A 26,113-nucleotide genomic window follows, 5' to 3' on the forward strand; every position below is an offset into this window, starting at 1 on the left:
GAACTCATCATTCACTGAAAATTTTCCTCTCAGCTACAGTTCTTATTTCTCAGTTAAGTTAAAAAATAAAAGTAAGAGGATTGTCACAGTTGTTAATGATAAGACAAACCTTGTGTTACGCACTTTGATGCATTATTTAAAATGAATCAATACAAACGAACAAGATTTCTACACATACGATTTGAGAACTAATATTTCCAGCAAATAACACATGCTAATTCATTAATAATTTGATGGGGATTTTTTGACAGTCAAGTCAACATGAATGTATCTGTATAGTATATTCTGTATATTCACAATACACATTGTTTCAAAGTAGCTTTACAGAAAATCATGATGTTAATGTTTATAGTATCTTAATATCTTCATGCCTTACAGTCACATTTAGCAAATTAGAGCTGGGCGATAATATAGTTTGATGTCTAAATTTTCTTATGACACAAGCAGTTGAGTTGTGCTATCTATATCTATATCTATTATATATATATATATATATATATATATATATATACACATACATAAATATTCATACACGCATACATAGTTACACGTAAGTATACTATATGCATGGGGATACAGTTGGACATACTTATATATGCAACTTTATATAAAGAGTTGGATGATAATAAAGTTAAATTCTGCGACAAAATAAATAAAATCACGCAGTTGAGATTTGCTATATATAGTACATATATAGTCGCTTTATGTGAGTGTACTGTATATGTATGCGGATAAAATACATACAACGGATAAAAGTGGATTATATTATATTATCTAACTTTATATACACTTTAAATTTCGTGACGATATAAACAATCACACAGCCCAAATCTACTATAAAGTATATATTGCTTTATGCAAGTATACTGTATGCATGTATGCAGGTAAGTAGGATGTACTAAATATCCACATTTTTCCATCTTGTCTTAGTCCAAATTATTATCTGGCAAGAGCAAAGGGTGAATAAAAGACTATTCCTTTAATAATCCTTACATACCGCCAGTGGTGATAAATTTAAATGCTGTTTATATGTCTATGTGGTGTTTTTAATATGCTTTAGCATCCTCAAGTGCCCCTGTAGAACCGGGCCTGTCGGTATAAATCGCTCTTACTTTTCTTCTGAATCAATTTCAGGTTCAAACATATATGGCTGGATATTTCCACTTGCCATTGTGTAGCGTTTACTACAGTTGACCGAGTGGATCAGGTAGTTCAAGCTGGTGCGATTGAGTGGAGGCGGGGACTAATTTGCACATTCATGGCCCCACGTATACTAAAAGCAAGGGTATAGTTTTACTTGAGCTATTTTAAGGCATGAAGAAATTATTTTCACAGGAAAAAACATTGAAATATGTCATTGTGATTATCAAAGATTATTTTTAAGGGATAAAATGGCTGACTGCAGGCGGATTTTAAGTGATGGGCACGGCTAGGCCTTCCAGGCTCAGATTACCCCAGCTCCATTAGGGCATATCAAGGTTAACCACATGTTGGGTATGCAGCAATAAGTGACTGTGCACGTACAAACACAAACACAGAATTAGCATCAGAGGCTCAGGGGCATTACACAAAGATTTTTCACAAAGAGACTGCAGTAAACCTAGAAAGGAGATGTACATGCAGAGAGGAGCATATATTTGATTTGAGGCAGAGTGTGTTAAACAGAGATACACAAAGACAAAGACCTCCAAAAGCCACATAAGTATGAACTTTAGTGCATTAAATAAAATATCCTAGAAAGCTGCAAACGTATTTAGCTGCATGTCTTTAAAATAATAATTTGCAATCTAATTCATTATGCAAGTGTGCCTTAAATATCAAAATAGTTTTTGGGGCCAGTGTACGTGTCATTCTCTGGCTACAATATCCACAAACATTTGGACTGATTCTATAGGACAACTTCTATGGGGCCCTTCTAATAAGTAGGGTATCAGTCCTTATTGCTTGTCAATGACAAAAACAATCAATCAACCGGACAAATCACAAATCAGGTATTCATCAAAACAAGGTCTTCCAGTCACACAAGGGTTTTCTATGACATCACAGGATTTTTTACCTCTCCCTGTAATCCTCTTCCCTGTGGGACCTATAGGGTGCAAAGACCCTGGCCAGAATGTACACGCTTACAAGAACGAAAACATAGAATTTAATGGTGAAGTGTGTAGTTTTGGCAACATTACAAAGAGCAACAATAAGTAAACCATTTGTAGTTTGACTTCCTATAAGTTCAAGACTGTGGCGCTACAGAACATTGCTCTGTTTTTATGTAAACAACTTCTGTGAGTTTAAAAAGGGACTACCTGTTTAGCAGAACAGTGGAAGACAGGGATGAGAAAATGTAGTTGGAGAGTTTAGGAATTTGTTTGGAAACAATTATTTTTGCAGTTTCATATGGTGTTGCGAGTGGCACGGAAATTACACACTTCACCTTTAAAAGACACAAATCCACAAGAGACACATATTGATTAGCTCAGGGAAATATGATGATTATCTTGAGAAACCCTCAACCAATGGACTCTAGGAAAGAAGTAAATTAAAAAGGACAAGAGAAAGAAGTGAAAAGAGTTATTAGGAAACAGATACACAGTGAACAAATTCACCCCAAATCCACCCGATAGACAGACAGCAGAAGAAATGCCAGAGAGCAAATTCAAAAAGCAGACACAAGGTGTCCTTGGAAGAGAGAGCTGAAGTGTAAAAACAACACATACTATTCCTCGTCCAGACGTTGATAGTGCTGATTCCGCCTACTGATGAGGGAAAATAAATTATTCAAGTTCATGCTTGACAGAAACTTGTCAAAATATGAGATCATTAATTCAGAGGAAGAAGATTCTATTACTCAGCTGAGATGCAATGACACTAATAATTCAACTTTTCTTTTGACTCTATGATGCAAGTTATTACATGTAATCAAATCAAATCTTTGAGGAATAAAGTAAAATAAATATATAAGAATAAAACAATTCTAAAACAAAAAAGTATTTAAACTATATTAAAAACACCACAAAACTGTTTAATCCTTGATTTGATTGGATTGCATTTTTCTTGAGAAAATGGTACACATCTCCAGTTTTTGTTGGCAGCTTTACAGTTCCACATCACTTCACCACAGGGCACTATCAAACTAGTAATGGTGGCTTGACCTGTTTGTAAGCAAGATACTAAATCTGTGACAAAAGGAAACTGGAAAAATGTTCAACATATTATGTACATGTTGTCACCATTATATAAGTGCAGTAATTTACTGTTGAATTATTTATTAAATATGTAATGCATAGCCAAGTTGTAACATGCATTCATGATCTGACTTTTCAGGATTTTACTTGACCCCAAGCAACATTTATAACATTTAAATTGATGACTGGAAAGTTATAATGTAGGTGTTGCAATTCAGGGAAATGTTTATGGAACAAAAAGTTCAAAATAGATCAATGAATGCTGGGTAGGTACACAAAAAATAAACCATTCCATTTATTTAAGGCTTGACACTTCTTCAAAAAAATACTGTAAATGGATCTGACTCAAGCCGAACCATGACTTTGTTAAAATGAAAGGAAAGAAGGTTCTGACATCAGAGTAGTAAAATGTGACTGGACAAAAATTTGAGATGCCCGGAATATAATCTGATCTCCCATAAACACAATCTCTTATGCACTTGCTCAAACCAGTTTCCAAATCGCTGGATGGGAGTGTGATTGAAAGGCAGGGTCATATTACTAATAGAATAAGACTAGCTGAGCTGTCTGAACAACCAATCCATTGGCTAAACCCATTATGCAGCAGCCGAGAGCATGCCTTTTTTCTTACAGCATTCAATGCATTCCTGCAGGAGGCATTTTCTCTTTTATTTGGACAAATCAAAGGTCTACATCATGATCGATGAATCGAGTGTCCAGCTGTATATATTTAGTCTGGCAGAAAATGCCAGAAAATGTTACTCAATGTTGGAAAGATTAGAGAGTGTTTGTTTGGGGTTAGATTGGGGCCAAGAGCATGCTGTGAACGCAGCCAGCTGAGGCCGCAGTATGAGTCGCTGGAATAGGACCGTACAAGTGCTGTCTTGATGGTTTTACAGTTTTTTTATTGTACAACAATGAAAATGACATCAGAACATTTGAAAGAATCAGGGCTACATTTATTTTTGTCTAATATTGTGTACTACAAAAAGCTACTGTATGGAATATAACAGTTTTTACCTGTCGGCATCAGAGACCAATGCGAGACGGCCATAATCCCACGCCACCTTCCTCAAGAGAGAAAACACACATAGTAGCACCTGGAGACCCAGAACATACATGTTACACATACATGTTACACATCTCATTCCACAAATGCATTCAAATTCCTGTTCACAATGCCGCAAATATGTCATAAATACCAAAATGCAAATTAAACAATTAATAAGCACATTCCTAAAGTGCATACATTTAGAACCACAGCAAAACTAGAACATCACAGAATTATTCTAAGACCCAAGATGATCAGAAATATAACTGTAGTGTTGATTATAAAGGCCCACAGAATTCCACAGAAAGCTCGGCAGACTTCCACAGAATTCAAAGCATTTTTACACATTCCCAGTCACTTCTATTAAAGTGAACAAGAAAATGGCTTTCATAACCCATTTTACTTCTACATACTTTACTTTTATCCATTGGGAATTGATTGGATAATGAAAAGTGGGCGTTCCATACCAGAACTGACATGTTTCGAATTTGCAGTTAATTGAACAATGACCTTCATTTATTGCAGTTGGCTCCCCTCTTCAAACACCACTGGCACCCACTTATGAGGACGCATTTTGACTGAGACATGGAGCCTAAAAGTCAAGTTCACCCTTGAGAGCATCTGGATGAAAGTTAACACTTCTTTTTAAATCTATGATTATTTGCTATTATTACTTTACCACTAGTCAACATTAAATGATGGATGAAATGAACATGCAATGACATACATTCGAGTGTAATGGATTATCGAGAAAGAGAAAAAATTTAGGGCTTATTTCTATCTTCAGTTGTTGATTGGAATTTGAGATGTGGGCTTTGCTTTTAAAAATGAATGCAATATTGCCTTCTGATTGTGGAAAGGTGGCGTTTAAAGGTGAAGTGAACCCATGATTGGCATACATATAGTTAGTCTTGCGTAGCCAGACGTTCAGACTGACGGCAGACGGTCTGGACTCTATCGCAGCTTTCATTGGCCAAGGACTGCCAAAGAGGACGTTTGACTACCATGTAACGCAATCAATCACAGTTCGGTTTGTTCCGCGTCATGTTTAGGGGTGTGAAAATGTAAAGTTTCCCAACAATAACAGTCCGGCTTGTGTCTAATAAATTATTAATTTAAGAACGTTGTGCAAGTTTACTGCAACAGTGGAGTCGTGAAAATCTAGCTTTTAGTTGATACTGCTTAGCGCTTATTGTCACAGACGTAAACGCAATGGCTTTCTTCTTCCACGAGGGATTTTGGCATCACAAAGGCTTTGTTTCCAGGCGGACTGTTAAAGAAAGCAACACACACGTCTCCCGGACATTCAACCAACCAGATGCAACTTCGAAAATCCTGAAGTGTTTCCAGTTAAGTGTGCCATACGCATCAGATGTTCAGCCAACGATCTGTGGGCGTTAGGCATGTGCCGGTATCAAATTTTCATGCTGCGATTAATTGATTGAGCTTTTATCACGGTATACGGTATTATCACGATATTTTAATTGCACAAGAGAAACAGACGGATTGGGGGTATCTAAAAAAAACTTGCATCACAATGTGTAATTGTGATTGTCAAAACATTAATTTTATTTTTTAGTGACAACATGTTATAATGTTTACATGGTACAGTTACTGAGGCTACTGTTTGTATTATTGCTTAACACAATTTTCATGATTTCAATTAAATTCTTGGATTTAATTTCAATCTTGATTCAATGTTGACTCATTTGGATAAATATTAGGTAGGCTACAGTAGATAGCCTGCATTTAATTTTTTCTTGAGAAAAAATATATCTCACATAATGCTGTAAACATACAGAGAGAAATTAAATATAATGCATACAATATAAATATAATAATAATATAAATATAAAAATGTAATATGCCGTAATTTTCATTATAATAACAATTATATAATGACAAGTAAACACATATATTAAAATATGTAATATAGTGCACATATTTAGCAAAATACTCCTCTCTATAGCTATTTTCTTATAGTCAACTAACATTAAATGGCTTTCCTGTGGTAAATGTAACGTTCTGTGACATAATTGTTCTCCTGCAGTGTTATTGACCTCTTTCCGTGGTTGAAAAACACTGATTGATCGAAAGTACGTATACCTTTCGGTGGGTTGTACTGTATCTTTAATAAAAAGTTACAGATGATCTGTTTACTTGAACTGAGGCGCGCGATCTGTCACGTCATTTACAAGCACCAAAACAGTATTTATTGTCTGAATTTCGTTATAAAACCTGAGAGCTGATATTTTTTTCATATCAAAAGTAACCTGCTCTGTCTAGTCTGTCGGTGTCAGTGTCCTCTTTGCTCCGCGATTTTTCTCTGCGTGAGAAAATGGATGTGTGGCGCGAGACCGTGTGAAAGTGTCAATTGCATGAGTCTCAAGGTGCTGAATGCGTGAGAGTTGGCAGCCATGCGGGGGATAAATAGTCGGCAGCGTTCCTCCTTCCGCCGTGCTTCTTTTCCATGTGAGGATTGTTTACATTAGACTAGAGTGCACACTGCATTCACACAGTGCTTATACATGTGATGTGGGGATTGTTTACATCAAAGTGCGCACGTGTTTTGCGCAGCATATACGCATTGTTTTTTTAAGCGGTTGATGGAAAATAAGCTGATGCGCGTTCTAAAAATCTAAATTCGGATCTATTATTTTTCACGGTATTTCGAAGTCCCCGCGATAACAATATCGTGCATATTCATTACCGCGATTTATCGCATTACCGAATACCGGCACATGTCTAGTGGGCGTGATGTCTGAGGCTGAGACTAACTAATAGTAGTCAATGAACAATAAACTGGGTTAAGAGAATGTATTTTAACATAAAAAATCTTACATCACCTTTAAGTGGTCAAAATGACTAGAGAATTCCGGCACTCACCATCAGAGAAAAGTTTTTCACTTTCACCGGAAGATTGAGTTAAATAAAAATCTATAACATGCATTTCCAAAAGAGTGCGCAACAAGACTGGGAATGTGTATTAAGAAAGTAAACAGGGTCAAGATTAATTTCATGTTGACTTTAAATGACAAACTCATGGCAGATGAACAGAAACAGAAAATTGTAGGCTTGTGATGCGCACCAAGAAGCACATGAAGTCCAGGGCGAGTACGGTGGGCACTCCTCCGAAGGGCAGGCCCTGGAGCACGGTGCTGCGGATCCGGCCCGTATAGCAGTAGTCCTTGGAACTGTTGGTGCTGGAGCAGTTGTGCTGGCCTGTGCAGACCTCAGCTTCACTGCTCACAGCCATCATGAGCAAAACTAAGACAATCAGCATCCTCAGTACTGCTGCATCCTGAAACTCCACCTGTTAGTAGACAAGAGGAAGAGTGTTACCAATAACTTTCAGGGGTATATACTTGCATATAGATGATGACCCAAAGCTAACAGAAATCAACAAAAATTATCTGAACACATTTATAGATCGAAAAGGCTTAAATAATGGTAAACAATGAATCTGGCTCTTGCTTTCTTCTGAAAGCCAAGAGACGGTGTTGCAAAGTATCTTACAGGAAAGACCGGTTCTGTAACGTAAGAGAGAATGCATTAACACATCAACACAAATCAGCAGTCACAGCTCAATATCATGAATCTGCCTTGTGTCTATGACGTCTAAAGGTGTAATTTGGCGAATTATATAACCGCATGAAAGCTTTGCTGTGAGTGACTGACAACACATCTCTACATTAAGAGATCTGTGGAGCTCCAAGGCTGTGCATGCTGTGCTCTGGCATGCTACCGCTGGCTCAACACAGACACATCTATATTCCTCCTACAGTGAGATCAGCCACTAAACCGCTTGACAATGGACAAACAGAGGCCGAGCCATCACTCTGAGGCAAAATGCACCAACTGTACCAAGTTCTTCCTGAGGGAACACTGTCTAAAATTGCAAGCCAGTAATATACTCTGAACAAAATTTTAAACGCAACACTTTTGTTTTTGCCCCCGTTTTTCATGAGCTGGTCTCAAAGATGTAAGACTTTTTCTGTGTACACAAAACGCCTATTTCTCTCAAATATTATGTGTTAGTGAGCACTGCTCCAGTTTCATTTTCATGGACTTTTAGTTTGTTTCTCTTCAGTTACCCGTTAGCTTTTTTCTAGTTTCCCACAACTAATCATTTGTCAGGGACATTTTTTTAACGAGCACACATTTCTGTATTTATTTCCTTAGTATTATCACTGATTACGTTAACATGCAGCCAATAACCCGTTCAAAACCGGGATATTAGCAATAACCCGGTCACGCACGGCCATGTAAACACCGGCAAAACCCCGAATATGCTCATATCCCGGATTTTAAAAACCGGGATATGATACATGGGGTACCCCTTTTCTAACCCGAATTTTTGGTCATGTAAACGCGTATCGGCATATCCCCATAATGATTTGTGTTCTGCGCATGTTCTATTCGCAAGGAATCTTGGTCTTTTGAGTAAAGGAACTTCTCGGTGCATACAAAAACCTGTGTGCAGTACACCGGAAGTAAACATGGTGAGACGCAGCACAGCATACTTTTGGAGCGGGGTCAGTACAGCACCAAGGTTGTCCGTACGTCCAGACGCTAACCGTGCGTCGCCGTTTACATCGGGATATTGCAATTCCATGTATACAGGAGTAACTCTCTCTGCTCGGGCATGTAAACGGGTTATTCCTAATGTTTCAGAAACCCGAATAGTGACCTCTTTGACCGGCATTCTTTGTGTGTAGCATGCCGTTTTGTATCTTTGTGTATTGCCTGAGTTTACTTTGTTTTAATAATAAGCTTTAGTTTGAATCTTCATCATCATTGGAATAAGATGTTACAGAAATAGGCTACATTAAATCAGGATTATTATAGATAAAATAAAACCTTAAACATTTTCATTACTTGAAATAAAAAAAAATAGGGCTGTGAAAAGATTAATCGCGATTAATCACATCCAAAATAAAAGTTTCTGTTGACATAATATATGTGTGTGCACTGTGTATGATTATTTTGTATATATAAATACACACACATGTATTATACATTTAAGAATTTTTATTTATTTATATATTAAATATTTATATATAATATAAATTATATATATACAGTATATAAATGCATATATTTCTTAAATATATACATGCATGTGTGTGTATTTATATATATACAAAATAATCATACACAGTGCACACACATATATTATGTAAACACAAACTTTTATTTTGGATGCGATTAATCGCGATTAATCTTTTCACAGCACTAAAAAAAAGGTTAACTAAAATAAAATGCATATATATAAAACACCTTTAATATTTATTTATTTCAGCTAGTTAAAATAAAATATTGAAATCAAATTGAATAAAATGTTCTGGTAAAAACTATATACTTTTAAAACCATAGTAACTAATATAAACGACAAAAACGCACAACAAAATTTCTAAAACTTTAAAAATAAAATGAAAACAGAAAAAAATGAAAACAGAAAAAAAATAAAAAAATAATTAAAAATATGAATAACTATAATAGTATCTTAATGATACTAAAATATTAGCCTACTGCTTTGAATATGCTATAAAGTGGGGTTAATTTGAACTGATTGGCACCCGTTGCCTTGGTGAGTGAGTTTAACAAATATTACCATTTAATCTGCTGGTCATTTGCTAATATATTGTTCTGCAAGGAATCTACTAAAGCAACAACATACACACATTGGCTGTCCAGTGTGAATTAATGTCAGAACCAAAGTTATGTTAACCGTGACAGCAGGACTCTGACTTTTCTAATGGAAAATAAATACAGCATATAAGGGTGATGGGGGAGAGAAAGTCACACGCTGCGTTTCATAACAAACCAAACTCTGTGCCAAGCCAGCTCAAGGTGAGGTTAGTTATAAGCATTTCATCTTTGACACCAATTTGCTTCCAAATTCCAATACTTTATAAGGAAAGGGAACACTTTTTAATAATTGATTAACAGCAAAATTCCTGGTTTAAAAAAACAAAAAAACTAGGCTACATTACCCTTGATTCTTCAAAGAAATCTCCACCAATCAGAGAATCGCAATTAGCGCCAAAAACACTTTAGCGCCCATCCACTCCCATTGGACTGCAAATAATGTAATAGTCTCGCTATGTTCTCTAACTACTTAAATATGTGCTATTTTGCAATAAACATTTAATTATTATATAATTATAGTTCTTTCCCTCATTAAAGATGTTAAGTATATATTTCTGTTCTTTGTCTTTTTGTTTCAAATAGTTTATAATGTTGCGATTTCCCTCATTGCTGGTTGGTTTGGTTTATGGCTTATGGCTTATATCTCTTAAATTAGGGCTTTTATACGTATACGCTTTTATATGTATGGGAAAAATACTTCAGAAACCAAGACTGCTGAAAAAGTGGGCGAGAGACCTATTGCACTCTATAGTGTTCGGGACTTCTGCAATTGTTACTGGCGCAATTATTCACACAGAACAGAATGAAACAGTTAAAAGGCCAGATTAGATCAATGATTTAAATTCAACGTATTGAATTAATCGCAAATGTAAACGCACTGCCTTTGGCAGATTTAGAACAGTTCCTTTGGGACAGATGGCTGGGACATCCACCCCGCTGCTGTTCTTCTGAACTCAACGCTAATGCCGAGTCATGAAAACAAACAGCGCATGACAGCAAACATTACAAGCTTGTGACAGCCAATCTCTAATAAAAGCATCAGGTTGCAAATGATCCATATTACAGAGACTTATTCACTGACTGACTGCCTTTACTTATGTTCAATTAAGCCTGCCGCCACACAGACAGGTCTTGTGATTTCCTGGCATCAGCATGCTCAAAAACACATACTGCTGAGCAGTGCCCTGTCTGACTGCCTTAAGTCTGAATATAACAGTCAGTTTCATCTTGACAAACCAAAGGCCTTATGTTGACATCCTCCTGATGTCGTAAGGTTGAGCGCGTGCTAGATTTTTGCTCTTTCACCTGTTTTTCAGACATCTGAATACGTGGTCAACAGATCAATAAGAGAACTGATTCTGAACAGTTCGCTGGAAACTACAACAAGTCACGCGCCTTCCCATAACATGCTGACACTTGTTAAGTTCAGAACTGAAAGTTCTGACCTCAACAAGTTTGACAATACAAATCACTGCTGGCTTGTTTGTTATATTCAATTATTTATCTAGCTCACAATCTTGCGTTCATATTACCGATTAAGCCTGGCTCCAAATGAAGAGAAGTGATAGGCTACTCCAGTCTATGTTGATAAGGAAACTTTAAATCAGATGAGAATATCAGACAAAATCAGTCTCCAGTGCTGCTGCTGAAACTAATCTATAGCACAGCTGCTTTGACCTCATTCGTACAAGTCTCATTACACTGGGCTCAGCAAAACTCACATGATCTTTAACAGTAAAGTTCATCATCTCAGGTCAACAGGTCACATTACAGTAATGATCTGTACAAGTTCACAACCCCTGCAGCATTTACTAATATCAAACTTTGGCAAAATTGAGAATTTAAAAACTGGCTCCCATTCAAATCATGAGTGTGAATTTGAATTGAATGTCAGATCACATGATGCTGATCTGGAATCACAGGAAAAGCAGTCCCTCCAGGATTTCGAGATTTTGCAATTGCATAATTTAATGCAAAACCAAGCAAAGTCTGTGATATTAAGGGGTTGCAATATTTCTAAATTGCTGCCGATTTCCCACAGATTTGTGGCCTAGACGCATCGTATGATGTCATTGAAACACGCATTCAGCAAAAACCCTCTTCGAATCGATCGTTAAACTTCTGTTTGCACCATTGCTTCGGTAATGCATCTGTCACTCCCAGTCAGTCAACCACCACAATCCTGCTCCCACTGTAAACACACACACACACGCAGAGTGACATCTTTTCCATCAACCGGTTCATTTATCAACACTGCCTGTATGCTGCGTAAAACAGTCTCACGCACTGTGAACAATCCCACTAGAACTAGGAAAGGAGAAGCTAAATAAAAATGTAAATTATTCACTCTCTGACAGTAGGTGACACTTATGGAACAGTCGTGATACATCGAGGCCCAGACTGAGCAAAAATAACAATTTGGTGCAGTTACTATTTTTTTGGCCAAAAATATAAATTAATGAGATGGTATAGACAGTATAGCAGATTATTGACATAAAATGCATAATATAATTTTGTATTCTATATTTCCAAATAACACGTAAGATGATATTTAAAAGCTTTGTTTTATGATGAAATCTTTGCTATTTTTATTGTGGGGGGCAAAACACAATGTAATGCAGAATAAGCCTAATGATGATTGAGAGACAAACAAGTAAACGTTCATTAAAAGCCTGTTCTATCATTATTTGATACATCATAACACAATTTTTCTAATGCTAATGATTTTGCTCTTAATATCATCTCGTGTTTCTCGAGATGCGTGTATGGTAATGTTTAAGGGTGATTCATACTGAAAAATGAAATACTCAAAAAAAAACCTAGCCCATATGGGCAGAAATGTTATGTTTAAATTAATAGTAAAATTAAGTATAATTCTGCGTTCAATTTCATGGTATTAGTAATAATTCTGAATATTGCACAACCGTGAATAATACTTTTAGCATTTCTTTTCCAATTGAGAATTACATCATCAGCAAGTGACCTTGGATCAGCTGAAACAACTGCTATTGCCTATAAAATCCTAATAAACAAACAAACAAACAAACAAACAAACAAACAAACAAACAAACAAACAAACGAGAGATTTCTACACCCAAAACATGATCATTCTGCAATGCTAACATATAATCACCTTTATGCCCTGTTGGACTACAGTTGGCTTTCATGAGAAACACAGACAAATCAAATTGCTTTGGATAAGAATGTGCTGTTCAGATAATCTGTTCTTTCAGGTTGTTGGCCTCAAGGTGAAAGGAAATAGTCACTCATTAACCACATTAGAAGAGTGAAGTAATACTGGCACCATTTCATCGTGCTAACAGCAGAGCTGTAAATAACATATTACAACATCATATCCAAGGTCAAAGTGATTCCACTTCACAAACACTATCAGCAGTCTTTAAGGGAATACTAGAATACTTTTATAGTTTGTTTCACTGGACTGTAATGACAACAATTAATCCACCACTCTTTTACTCTGGTATCACTGTCTGCTACTGAATGTCATCACCTGTATCTACCAATGAAATATATGTTAGGCCTACCTGATCAAGTGCTGAACACTTTGCCACTTTATTTTTATCGCGTAATCTCTATATTCATTTTCATATACCTTTATGTCTGAATGCAATTGTTGAGTGTTTCCCGTTTCAGCAAACTGATTCTCATCACAAGTATTGTCATGTCCAGTGACAGGATTTAAAGGGGTCCTATTATGCTTTTCCACTTTTTCTACTTTAGTTAGTGTGTAATGTTTCTGTTTGAGCATAAAAAAGATCTGCAAGGTTACTAAACTCCACTCTAAAGGGAGATATATTTTTTTAACAGAATTCCCTTTGCAAGAACTACAACAAACCCTTTGTTAGACTACAACACGATTCTTCTAGATCTTATGAAATCCATACTCACGGAATATGCTAAAAAGGGGACGAGGCCTGGTTGAGCTGCATTATATAATGATTATATATTGTTGGACGCTATGTCAAAGAGACACCGTTTTTTCCACAACGTTTCCAAAATTCCTTTGTTTGACCTTAAGAGTGGTTAAAGTTTATTTTAAACACTGTTCCTGAATATTATTAATTACAACAACGTTCATCTATGGTCTGCACATTTTATGGAGAGCAGCTTGTTTTCTGTTGCTTTTGGAAGATGATTCACCGCTCCTTAGAAAAATTAAATATGGTTTTATGATCGATTACTGTTTGTATTACCTTAGTTTTCCGACAAATATCACGATTAAATGGTGGATAACATCGTATCTATAATGTGAAAAATTCAAAAAAATCGTACCACACTGAAACATCCTGTGAAAACCGTGCTTGTATAGTCTGTGCATGAAATCCGTTCTGGATGCTGCTCTTGTTCGTTAACATTGTCAGGGTCTGAATTGGTTTTGAAATATCCTTAATATATAACCTTAATATATAACCTAAATAACCTTGAAATAACCTAGGGCTGGTGATGGCGCAGTGGATAAGACACGTGCCTTTGGTGTGAGAGACCCGGGTTCGAATCCACTGTGAGACACCAATGTGTCCCTGAGCAAGACACTTAACCCCTAGTTGCTCCAGAGGTGTGCGAAAATATAGCAATTCTCTGAAATATAGCAATTGTAAGTCGCTTTGGATAAAAGCGTCAGCTAAAATGAATAAATATAAATGTAAATGTAATATTTACACTAGAGAAGAACGCAGTTATGGAGGTACATTAGGGACTTTAAGCAACAGCTGCAACGGCAACTGCCGTAGCTAAAGAATGCAAAAATCACTAAGAGGACGGCATATAGGGGATAATTTAATCATCTGACAAAATACAAAACAGAAAGTGATTTTAAAAAGCAAGAGAAGGGTTGCTTTGATATACAGAAACAATTACAATGCCACATAACCTAAAACATAAAATTAACTTTCTTAATCTGTCACGTAGTAACGACTACGGAAATCGGCTGTTCTCCCATAGTAGGCGGTTACAGCTGAACTTGGCGAAGTAGCAATTAAAGTCGCGCATGCGCAATAGAAGGACAGAATGCCGTTGCCGCTCCACCAGAGGCTGTTGCTTAAAGTCCCTATTCATAGATGCCACCTACACATCACTACCAAATAGAACGCCGCCATATTTACGACCATAGTTTATGACCGATCTCGCCCGGTATGGCCGCCCAAACTGCCCATTTGAATGAGAGAGAGAGAGACAGAGATACCTGGAGAAAATTTTAATTTTAGGCTCCGATCCTGATTTGTTACCCCCAGTTTTCTTTTGTCTATTATTATCTGTCCCAGACTTACCCCAATTTGCCTTCCATGATATATCATATATATATATATATATATATATATATATATATATATATACACATATATAGCCTATATATTGATATATCTTGAGCATAACCCCTCCCCATACAGTGGGGATCGCTTGAAGGCTTTCAAGAGTAGCAATGCATATCAATATGCTGTGGCTAGATGGGTAAAAGACGTAAAAGTGTGGCACCTGGCCACCAAGGATTAATATGTAATCATGGGAAATGTAGGTATTATAAAAAAAAAATTCAAATGTATGATTTTGGTGGTAGTTTGCTCTGACTAGGTAGTGAGGTGTTAGCTAGCTAAGTGGCTAAAAGCTGGTAGCTTGTCAGCTGTCAGCCAGCTCACGGCTAGCTGTCATTAATCTGGATTAGGCCTGTCTCGATAGTCAATAAATCAATTAATCGCATGATAAAAAAAAAAATGAGCTTGATCATTTTTCCGGCCACGATAATTTCCATTTGCATGCTTGTTTGTTTTCCTCGTCTCTCTCTCTCTCTCTCTCTCTCTCTCTACCAAAGAGACTGGATGACAACTCTGTTTAAGACATAACCGACATATTTTAAGTGAATACTCTCCAAAACCGACATTTAAACATAACGTTGTGTGTATTTGTCCATTCAGACACGAAACAGAGCTCAATTCATTATCGCGCACTGTATAGGGGTCTATGGCTGCACGCTTTGGGTCGGGTCGGGTGTGTGCCTGGCAAGCCAGATAAAAGTATATATAGTTCTTTCTTCTATGCTTTTCTTTTGGTATAGAATAAAATACCAGTTTGGGGTTCCTCTTTTGGCTGTTGTTGCAGCCAACTGCACAACATATTGCAGACATTACTGAGTTCGTCGGTCTTAAAGATGGCGGCGCAAAGCTACAGTGACGTCATGTGACCCGAACGAATTTCCCGATCAAAGGGCTAAGGCTGCCAATCACAGCACACTGGGCCAGCTAACCAATCACAGCAAATTTCGGAAGGAGGGGCTTCATCAAAATCGGCATGTTCGAGCCAGACTGGGGAAAGAGGTGCACTAATAATGTAAAATAATGTGAAAAATAATGCATTTTTGAACAATCTAGCATGAAAACATTCTAGTACACCCCAAAAACAAAATCAAGACTTTGTTAAAGGGCATAATAGGACTGCTTTAAAACATGAGAACTGATAGCTGTGTAGATATCCTGCACACCCTGAAAATATTATAAAACACAAATATAACAACATTTTTCAGTTAAATTCTGATTAGTAAAACCTGCAGCATGCACAAACTAGATTATTTTTTCACTGCAGTGCATTACAGAGACTCATATAGAGATGTGTATTTTCATCGGAAACGTTGCCCAGTGAAGAGCAGTGATAGACCGAAATATTGGCCACACTGATACATGTGCTGTATTTAGCCATTTGAAAATAATCCATTGACCAAAAAAATCTTTTCTAAAGTGTTAGATCCCCCTTGTGCCAGAAAGTTCCAAAATTAGCCACCAGCCTTGTCAATGTTTATTAAACTACACTCTAAGAAGAATCTGTGAAATTGATGGTTAAAAAACAGCACCTGTGGTTGTCAGTTAAAATATACAGTGGCAACATCAGCTGTCAGACAAAGTTTTTGGATTGAAATTATTTTACAGCAAACATTACATTTCATTAACTGATCTAATGTTAATAAACCAAAGTACTAAAATCTGTGTAGTACCTTTATAATACTGACAACCATCATAAATACGCAGGTGGTAAATAAAGCCACATGATAAATGAAACCATCGAATTGTGGATTTACGGGGAATTCTGCGAACTCTGATTTGATCTATTACAGTTTTTCACTGTATATAGGCTAAGTAAGGCAATTAACAGGATTTTACCATAGCATTTCAGTCTTTTACTGTTAAAATTATTATCATTTATGTTTCCAAAATAGTTTATTCTAAGCCAACATTGTATAAAATAAGTGTTTATTTTGTGTCAGCAAATAGAGCATGGTCAATCTTTCACCCTGGGCTCTCAATATCAGTATTGGCCATTGAAAACCGTTCAACCACTTATAAAGCCCACCAAAGCCTGAGGGCAACATTTCTAAGGCTCATGTGGAGGATAGCTCATTTAAATCTTGTTAACTATACCATGCAAACTGTATATTTGAGTCAGTGAGAAGACAGGATATGTGGTGTGAAATATGGAACATATGGTGAGCCTCAGGATCAGTTTTTGCTTTGCTGAACAATACCTGAAAGGAGCTTTGTAAGATATGAAATTCTCCTCAGTTTTATTAAACTCAGCCAAGCCCAAAGGGTAAACTGCATTCTGACTCCTGAGACAATATTAAACTTGGAGTGAAGTGTTCGTCTGTTTGAAATGCACTGAAATGGTTTTAAAACTGTATCCAATTTCTAGAAGCCATCTCCAAGACACCAAAGAGCTCAATTTATTGATTTCGTTGCACTAAGCTTTGTGCCAGAGGCCAAATGCAAACGCAAGGATCAACCAACTGCTGCTACAACAGTGATTTACCACAGGATAATCAAACTTGGCCGGCTGAAAGTTTTGTAGTTTTAACATCACAAAATCATTGGGATACCAATAAACAACTAGTTAAACTCAAGGGACATGAAACATGAAAGTCCCTTCATATAACTACAAAATCATGCTATTCGAATCTCTAGACCAGGTTTCAATCTTAAGATGCAGCAGAACCCTATGATTATGTGCAAGGGACACTAATGCTAGACTTTTAAACGCAGCTTTAACTTTTAATGTATAAAGAAAGACACAATTTATACTGTAAATGTGTTTATTAAAAATATGTGGGAAATATTTTTACTATGTATTAAGAAACATTTTTTTTCTGTTCACTATAGTCCTGTACTGTTAAATTTATTGTTTAAATCAATTAATTGCAATCAATTTATGTTATGTTTATTGTAATATTTGTAAATGTTTTTTACTTAGGTAATTTCTATTGTTTAATTTAATTTTTAAAAATATATAGATATATAAATGTTTCTCTTTCATACAGCACTAGCCATATTCTAGTCAGATGGATCAGAAAATGTGTCACTGGAGTACATCATAATCTGTTATGATACTGGTGAGGATTGACACTAATCATCAGATTAGCTATGCTACATATCACCTCACGTACCTCGAACTCAAAAATAACCACAGATTTTTATTTATTTATTTACATTAAATAGACTTTTAGAAAAACATTTGTGGAGGCTAATCAATCCATGCCATAATATAACGTCAACATGTTAGCTATATAGACTGCTTGTGAGTGAGATCACTATATTTAGTCATTAAAGATAAATGACAGTGAATTATGTACTGATCTACCTTAAGAATAATTACTGATAAAGTTAAATACTTGTATAGTTAGCTACAGCTAATGTGCCTAGCCGAACTGTTAGCCACTTTGTTGTGATTTCTCACCAACTGGTTTAACTGATTTAACATTGGTATAGGTTTACTTCTACTAAAGCTAAGCATCACAAAGATCAGACTGACAACTCTCAAACTAGTTAGTTCAGGTCGTAGAAGTTAAGTTAACTCACCTGGCCGGATTGGTCAAAGCCAAAGTAGCTCTCGGTTAGCTACTGTAATATCCCAAAATAACCGCAATAGTATCAAAATTCCAGTTCAGGATTTCCTCGGAAAGGTTTAATAGTGTTCGGAAAGACAAAATGCTGAGGATTAGGCCATTTTTCAGTTAGTGTCTCATCTACGACACTGACACACAACAAGCCCTAGCATGGCTGTAATGGATCGGGCCGGTGACGATGTATGTGCGGTTGATAGGCAACCCACGAACTGTTTCCCAGCTGGGGCGTCGTCCATGTTCGGGTCTTTACGGATTATTTCGGTCACATTCGACTCCGCTTCGAGCTCTTATGCTTACGTTCGGTTGGTTTTCGTTTTTAGTCGGATTGGCTCGGAATTGTTCGTCACATTCGTTCTTTTTAAATGGCGTTGTCACCTGGTGGCAGTTGTTACGCACAAAATATACCACAAATAATGGTTTGGAATTTATTGTTAAAGTTATAAAATACTGAAAGAAACGTCTCTTTCAACACGTATTCAATGTACTTTAACTTCTGATTATGTTTACATAACATTGCTAAAGCATTAACCACAAAATGACAAGAAAAATGAATGTTCAACATTACAACAATAAATAACTATAAAATAGGATTAAAATAAGATCAAAATTATAATATTAAAAAGGCTCTTAAAGTGATAGCTCACCAAAAAAAAAAAAAAATTGTCATTACTCATTCACCCTCAAATTGTAAACACAAAAGAAGATATTTTGAAGAATGTTGGTAACCAGACAGTTGCGGGTTCCCATTGACTTCCATTGTAGGAAAAAAATACTATGGAAGTCAATGGGTGCCGTCGACTGTCTGCTTACCAACATTTTTCACAATATCTTCTTTTGTGTTCAATAGAAGAAAGAAACTCCTACAGGTTTGGAACAACTTGAGGGTGAGTAAATTATGACAACATTTTTGGGTGAACTATCCCTATGATAAACAATATGTATGAATAAATTTGTGATACTTTTCAAACCACGGCATGTACTGCCATCTAGTGGCTGGCAATGTAAACGTTTCACTTTCGATCCTTCGAACATGTTCTTATTTGAGCAGTGCAGCTGTCGTATCTTGGCGTTTTCCGTCCTTTATGAATATTTCGTTTTTAATTAGATAATTTTGGTTAAATTTATAACACACAAAAGTGAACCAAACTTCACATTAGCTTACATGTACCTTGATGTTTTGGAATGCACCGGCTGCACATAAACAAATGACCACCGTTGTTGGATAGGGGGATTCTACAGTATACATTTTTTATCACTAAAGACTCAAAAGTTTTGCATGGCACATACTTTAAAGGATCCTCTGGGAAATGTACACCATAGTGGAGCTCAAAGGAGTCAAGTGTGGATATCGCTGTGGCTACTGTAGGAATGAAGGAGGTAAAGCTTCATACGGTAAGTGAAGTTTGCATGGTTTTGGATAAGGGAAGGATACATAAAGTATTTGCACAAAACAAACAAATTATTACAACACACAATAACCTTCACACTTTCGTGTACAGTGCAAATTGTTTTTGTGGAAATAAACAAAGCAAGTTGCAGTATTTTGTAAGGTAAGCAGCTTTCAAAACGTTTTTTGTTTAATACATATTGTTATGTATAACAATAGTTTTTTAATAATACATATTTTATTGCTTCCTTCCTCGCCTGTGGGGCTTTTATACCACTACAGGAAATGTGCGGTGAATCTGTGCTGTGCTTCCAGGTCAAAAAGCGCTAGAATCCCACTATGGTGAATGTTTTGTTCACCGTTGACGTTCTTTGCTTATGGCAAGCCGTTTTCACTTTCATTCATTCCCAGGATATTCTTGATATCAACAATTGAATTTCCACACGTAAAAATTTGAATTATTAATGTCAACAATGACATCATCACTCGAAGAAATACGAATTCTGGATTTTAAGAATAAATTTCAAATGGTAAAAACTGTAATTCTTGATATCTGTATTTGTATTTCACTAGTTTAATGTCTTCATTGGCTCCCATTCAAATTCTATTATTGATATCATTGAATCACATGAAACCATTGAAATTCCAATTTCTCATAGGCTAACAGAAATACACTTCTTACTAGTAAAAATTATAAATTTATATATCAATACTTACTTTTTCACCTGTGCAAATGTCTGTTCTTGATATCAACCATTGAATTTGAATGGCAACTTATCGTGACATTCAACTAGATAAAATAGCCTACAGTTACAGATATCATTATAGTTTTTGCTAAAATTTAATTCTCGATATCAAGACTCTGTATTTCTGCGAGTGAAGATGTCATTGTTGATATCAATAATTCACATTTTTACTAGTGGTAAAAAAAATGTAATTCCTGATATCAAAAAATGCCATTGTTACTAGTAGAAATATAATCCCTGATATCAAAAAATAGCATGTTAACTAGTGAGATTGAATTGTTGCTATTCATATAAAAGTTAATACGGCTTGCCATAGTTTGCTTGCCTTTGTGGGACGGCGGTTTTTCAGAAAATCAGACCGCTCGCTGGACCTACGTCGTGCTGCGTAATTAATATTCATGAACTCGTCCTTACCAATAGTAGGGTTCGTTAATCGTACCTGGGCGAGCGTGGAAATGGCAGCGGGTGGATCTTACAGTATAGTGGAGTATTTTGGGGGAGATGACGGCTATCGCTGCGGTTACTGTAAACATGAAAATGGCAATTTCTCACACGGTGAGTGGGTATTAATCTGTTACTAATGAATTGTGGCCAACATGTCAGTGAATCGGCTGTATGTTTGAGGGAAGCCGGGTTGGACCACTCTGTTTTGAATAGCGACGACTGTCTCATGAACTGATTAGCATGGTTTGTCAAATGTTTAAACGCTTTATCAATATTATAGTATTTATTATATAGTTCCAAATAAGTTGCTTTATTGTCAAGTCAATTATAAACTGTAAGATGGTCTCATATAATCTTTGTTTGTGGCGGATAGTAAAGACCTTGTCAGCTGTCAGCCAAATGTTCTCTGCCATTGACATGTCAGTTTTAAAGTAACACCAGGTAACTTTTCAACCTTCATAATATATTTCCAAGTCTCTTGTGATGGTACATCGACTTACAATAGGTTGAATGACACGTCTGCCATAGCCTGACGGGGTCTGTATCGTTTTTAAAGTCCCCATGAATTCAAAATTGACCATACTTACTTTGTTTGCCTAAATTGATCGTTTTGTGGTGAACAATTCATCCATGCAAGTCAATCCACACCAAAAAATTTTTTGGCTTCGTAATCTTTAATCAAAATCTGAAATTTCCCCTCCCCTCTGCATTGGAGGACCTTCCCTGATGACGTAGGTTTGACGGTTTGGGTGTCTGCTTAACATCCGTAACCACGTCCCTCCAACTGACAGTACACAGGCTGCCTGTGTGTTTGAATGAAACACCTACTTTTCTAGATCCAATCAGGTGCTAGTTGGAAAAAAAGCCACGCACACTATTTTGCCTCATTTAGTATTCCGTTTCTCTCGGAAATACGTCACAACACTGGAGAAAAGTCGTTTGCAACTTCCGGTTCACGGGGACTTTAATCGTACTTTTAAACTTCGGGTTTCGGGTAGTAACCGGCGAACAAAGAGAACTACAAAACTCGACTGCTTTACGGCATATACGTCACTTCCACCACCACCCCCACTTCCTTAAAATCGCAGGGCTGTCAAGTGTCACGCATTGAGCGTGATGCTGCGTTCCCACCGGACGCGAATAGCGCGTCAGGCGCGAGTGATTTCAATGTTAAGTCAATGCAAAGACGCGTTACGCGCGTAAAAAATTCCTGCGGCGCGAATGAGGCGTGGAGCGCGGCGCGGTAGACGCGAATACGCCTCATTCGCGGGCTAAGTTCGCGCGAATGGCGCGAATTGAGCGTCTGGCGCGTTACGCGCGAATGGTGCATTTTGTGCATTCACGCGTTTGACGCGAATTCGCGTCTGCCGCCCGAGTTGAAAAATCTGAACTTCTGCGTCAATTCGCGCTGCGTTAACCAATCAGGAGCCAGCTTGCTGCTGTTACGTGGTGAAGTAAATGTTATCACATAAAAACTTGATTTTAATAAATGAGACATTTATTTTTGTATGGTATTTATTCCATATCTAATCTAGATTATATGAAACATTATTATTATTCTAATGTAAAGAGAACCAACATAGCCTAGTACTTTAGTGCAAGAACATAGTTCGTGTCTGGACAGTGTTGTGTGAGGGAAAAAAAACACAGGACAGTTTAATCTCTTTTGTAGTAGCCTAGGCTGGCTCCATTTATCATCAAAACAAAAATAAATGACAGATTAGGTGTTGAGGGGGAGGGTGATCCTCGCTCCGATGCGTGACAACAGTCATCAAACTGGGCGCGGGACAGGCGGAAGTACCGCTGAAAGCCGCCGTCATCCAGGCGCAGCTCCAGGAGCAAATCGTGAAATTCGCCAAACTGGGTTCACCTCCGAAGGGTCTGGTGGACCCAAATACGGCGACGATGATCCCTACGCCGCTGTTCTGCTCTCCAGAGCAAATACAGAGCGGTTACTCTCTCGATGAATGCTCGATCAACATTAGCCGTCTTGTAAAAAGATGGCCGCCAACAGATTTCGCCTCCGACGCGCGTGACTGTCATGCTGCGTTCACACGGGACGCGAATGGAGCGTCAAATTCGCGCCTGCCGCGTCTAGTTATACGCGTGTACACTTTGAATCCATTCGCGCGTCAAGAGCGAAATTGACGCGCGTAAAAAACAAAAGTTTGAAGCGAAATTTACGCGCGTCAATTTCGCTCTTGACGCGCGAATGGATTCAAAGTGTACACGCGTATAACTAAACGCGGCAGGCGCGAATTTGACGCTCAATTCGCGTCCGGTGTGAACGCAGCATGACAGTCACTCATTTCGGTCTTTTGTCACGCTCTCCCGCCACACATTGTATTTCTCACACTGAAAAACTATTTGTAATATATTTAATATGCCGCAGCGCCCAAAACTCTGGGCGCGCCGCTCTCACTGTGGAAGAGGCATGAATTCAAGCGCGTCTCCTCTGGTGTTGTTCGTCTGGTGTTGTTAGCCAATCAGAAAATAGCACTATTGTATCTGGGTAACATTTAATGAAACAACCAATGACACCCTGTAGTCTGGGGTGTTTTTTTGTCTGCCTGACTATGTTACGGAAGCTATCTTATCCTCCGTTTATCTTCATGAATCAGGTAATGATTATTTGTCTTGCCTCAAGCTATAATGCAAATCGATTTGTAAAATTTGCAGATTTGTTTATGGTAGCTTGATATTATAATATTGACGACATATGGTTATTATCTACCACTCAAACATTGCATTGAAGTATCATATAGATTCAGTAAAATGGTAACCAATAGACTAGGCTACTATAATGACACTGGCTTGTAAACGTGATCATCGCGATCATTTGTCGTTAGAAAACAAATAAAACCCATGAAATTATATTCGTATGACATCCTGAAATATATGCCACTGTACCTGGGATGAAGACATTTCACACGCGACGCAAGCAGAACACCTGCATGTGACCTCCGCCTACAGTGTTCAGGCCTATCATGGTTGTCAACAAATGCACGATGACAGAGTTTACGACAGTAGTAGAGGACAATACTTTTTCCCAACTGTAGGGGGACCCCGAGAGCAAAAGTTACCTGGTGTTACTTTAAAGGGTAACTAAACCCCTGGTCAGAGCCTGACTCCACCCACTGGCAAAATTTGAAAAATGCTGGAAAAGTGGGCAGAGCCCAGCGAAGGGGGGCGTGCACCTGAGACGCATCTGTCTGTATGGAACTTGCCTACCTCACCAACAACCCCTTACATCACCAAGCACCCCAAACATCCAATAGGAAAATTCAACTGCAGTAGCCACCGTTCAACCTGAAGAGGGCAGCACTCAGACGTTTTTACACCATATATTGTAGAATTAAAAATCTTTATACACAAATGTCAAAAAAGTTACTCGAATCAATGAACAGTACTAATAAAGCCCCATTCTTACAGATCATTAACTAAAAAAAAGTTGGTTTAGGGTTTAGTTCCCCTTTAAAGTGCATTTTTAAAAACAGAGAAGATAGAAATCATTTCCTGATGTGAGGCAATAGCAGAGGCCTGTTCATTTCTGTCCATCTCTGTCCACCCCTGTCTGGACCTTAAAGTGATTATCCTATGTGACATTCTTGTTTTTGCAATAAGTTTTACAGTTCAGATCTTTTCAGAAAGAGTGTCCTGGATTTCTAACTGTTTATTCATTTTATAATAACGTGAAGTCTAATACATAAAGTGTCTTATGTTGTGTAATCTAGGCAGTCAGATACAAGATCACTGAGTTTATACAATAATACATTTACTCTATTGTATAGCAGGGGGTTTCAGTCTTTTAGATGTCACAGATTATATATGAGGGGCCCTAAAACTTTAAAGGCATCTATATATTTTCTAGTGTAAAGACCCAATTTATACTGTGAAAAATATAAAAAAAAGATATGAAATTTTATTTGGAAAAAATATTTAGTTTCTATTAAATTGCATGATTATGTTTTCTTTTCATTATAGTTTTTACTAATTTGAAGATAATAATTTATTTTAAACTTATTTAACCTATTTTATTAATTAAGTAATAGTTATTAATATTTTAAATTTTTGCCTTTTTTTGGCACTTAGACCTTCTGGAATCTAGCACTTTCTTCTATTAGAGTAAGAGATAGAAGTCTGCTCTCAATTTTAGAAAATGTATTATAGTTTTTATAGTTCATGGTTCCCATCATTCTGGAAAATGGTCTAGGGAATTTCCGTGATTGATGGTCAATGGTTTATTATATTTACTGCATGATCTGACAGTTTTTTTTTTGTACTACAGCCACTAGGGAATTTACATTGAAATGTTTTATGATCCTCCTTGAACTGCCACCTTAACGTGGTGGAGGGGTTTGAGTACCCGAATGACCCTAGGAGCTATGTTGTCTGGGGCTATATGCCCCTGGTAGGGTCTCCCAAGGCAAACAGGTCCTAGGCGACGAGTCTGACTAAGAGCGGTTCAAACCCCCCTTCTGATGGACAAACATCCAAGGACCGTGACGTCACCCGGTATGGCGCAGCCGGGGCCCCACCCTGGAGCCAGGCCCGGGGTTGGGGCTCGTATGCGAGCGCCTGGTGGCCGGGCCTCTCCCCATGGGGTCCGGCCGGGCTCAGCCCGAAGGAGTGACGTGGGACCGCCTTCCCGTGGGCTCACCACCTGCAGGAAGAGACGTAAGGGGCCGGTGCAGAGAGGATCGGGTGGCAGTCGAAGGCGGGGACCTCGACGACCCGATCCCTGGACACGGA

General features: G+C 37.5%; 2 protein-coding genes across 12 annotated transcripts in view; one reads left to right on the forward strand and one right to left on the reverse strand.

Moving 5' to 3' along the window:
* Positions 1–19,019, reverse strand: part of tmem63ba (transmembrane protein 63Ba) — a 34,247-nt gene extending 15,228 nt beyond the window's left edge. For 3 of the 6 annotated variants that reach the window (XR_013197373.1, XM_077217456.1, XM_077217455.1), the window contains exons 1-3: positions 18,738–18,998; positions 7,319–7,543; positions 4,200–4,279 (exon numbers count right to left, since the gene is read on the reverse strand). Coding sequence is in view for 4 of the 6 variants with exons in the window: in XM_077217456.1 (XP_077073571.1) it covers positions 4,200–4,279; positions 7,319–7,513 (275 nt within the window). In the remaining 2 variants the exon portion in view is untranslated. Of the gene's footprint in view, positions 1–2,711; positions 2,751–4,199; positions 4,280–7,318; positions 7,544–18,737 lie in introns of all 6 variants that reach the window. The other 3 variants (XM_077217454.1, XM_077217453.1, XR_013197372.1) reach the window with 2 other exon arrangements.
* Positions 19,020–19,779: 760 nt separating this feature from the next.
* ate1 (arginyltransferase 1) overlaps positions 19,780–26,113 on the forward strand; it is an 87,781-nt gene continuing 81,447 nt past the window's right edge. For 3 of the 6 annotated variants that reach the window (XM_077217470.1, XM_077217466.1, XM_077217471.1), the window contains exon 1: positions 21,321–21,472. In XM_077217470.1, coding sequence (XP_077073585.1) covers positions 21,373–21,472 — 100 coding nt within the window. In that variant the 5' untranslated portion in view covers positions 21,321–21,372. Of the gene's footprint in view, positions 20,177–21,320; positions 21,473–26,113 lie in introns of those variants that run through there. The other 3 variants (XM_077217467.1, XM_077217469.1, XM_077217465.1) reach the window with 3 other exon arrangements.

The sequence above is a fragment of the Siphateles boraxobius genome, unplaced genomic scaffold (genome assembly GCF_051911475.1).
Source record: "Siphateles boraxobius isolate OS27281-9 unplaced genomic scaffold, OSU_SipBor_1 73, whole genome shotgun sequence".
Lineage (NCBI taxonomy): Eukaryota > Metazoa > Chordata > Actinopteri > Cypriniformes > Leuciscidae > Siphateles > Siphateles boraxobius.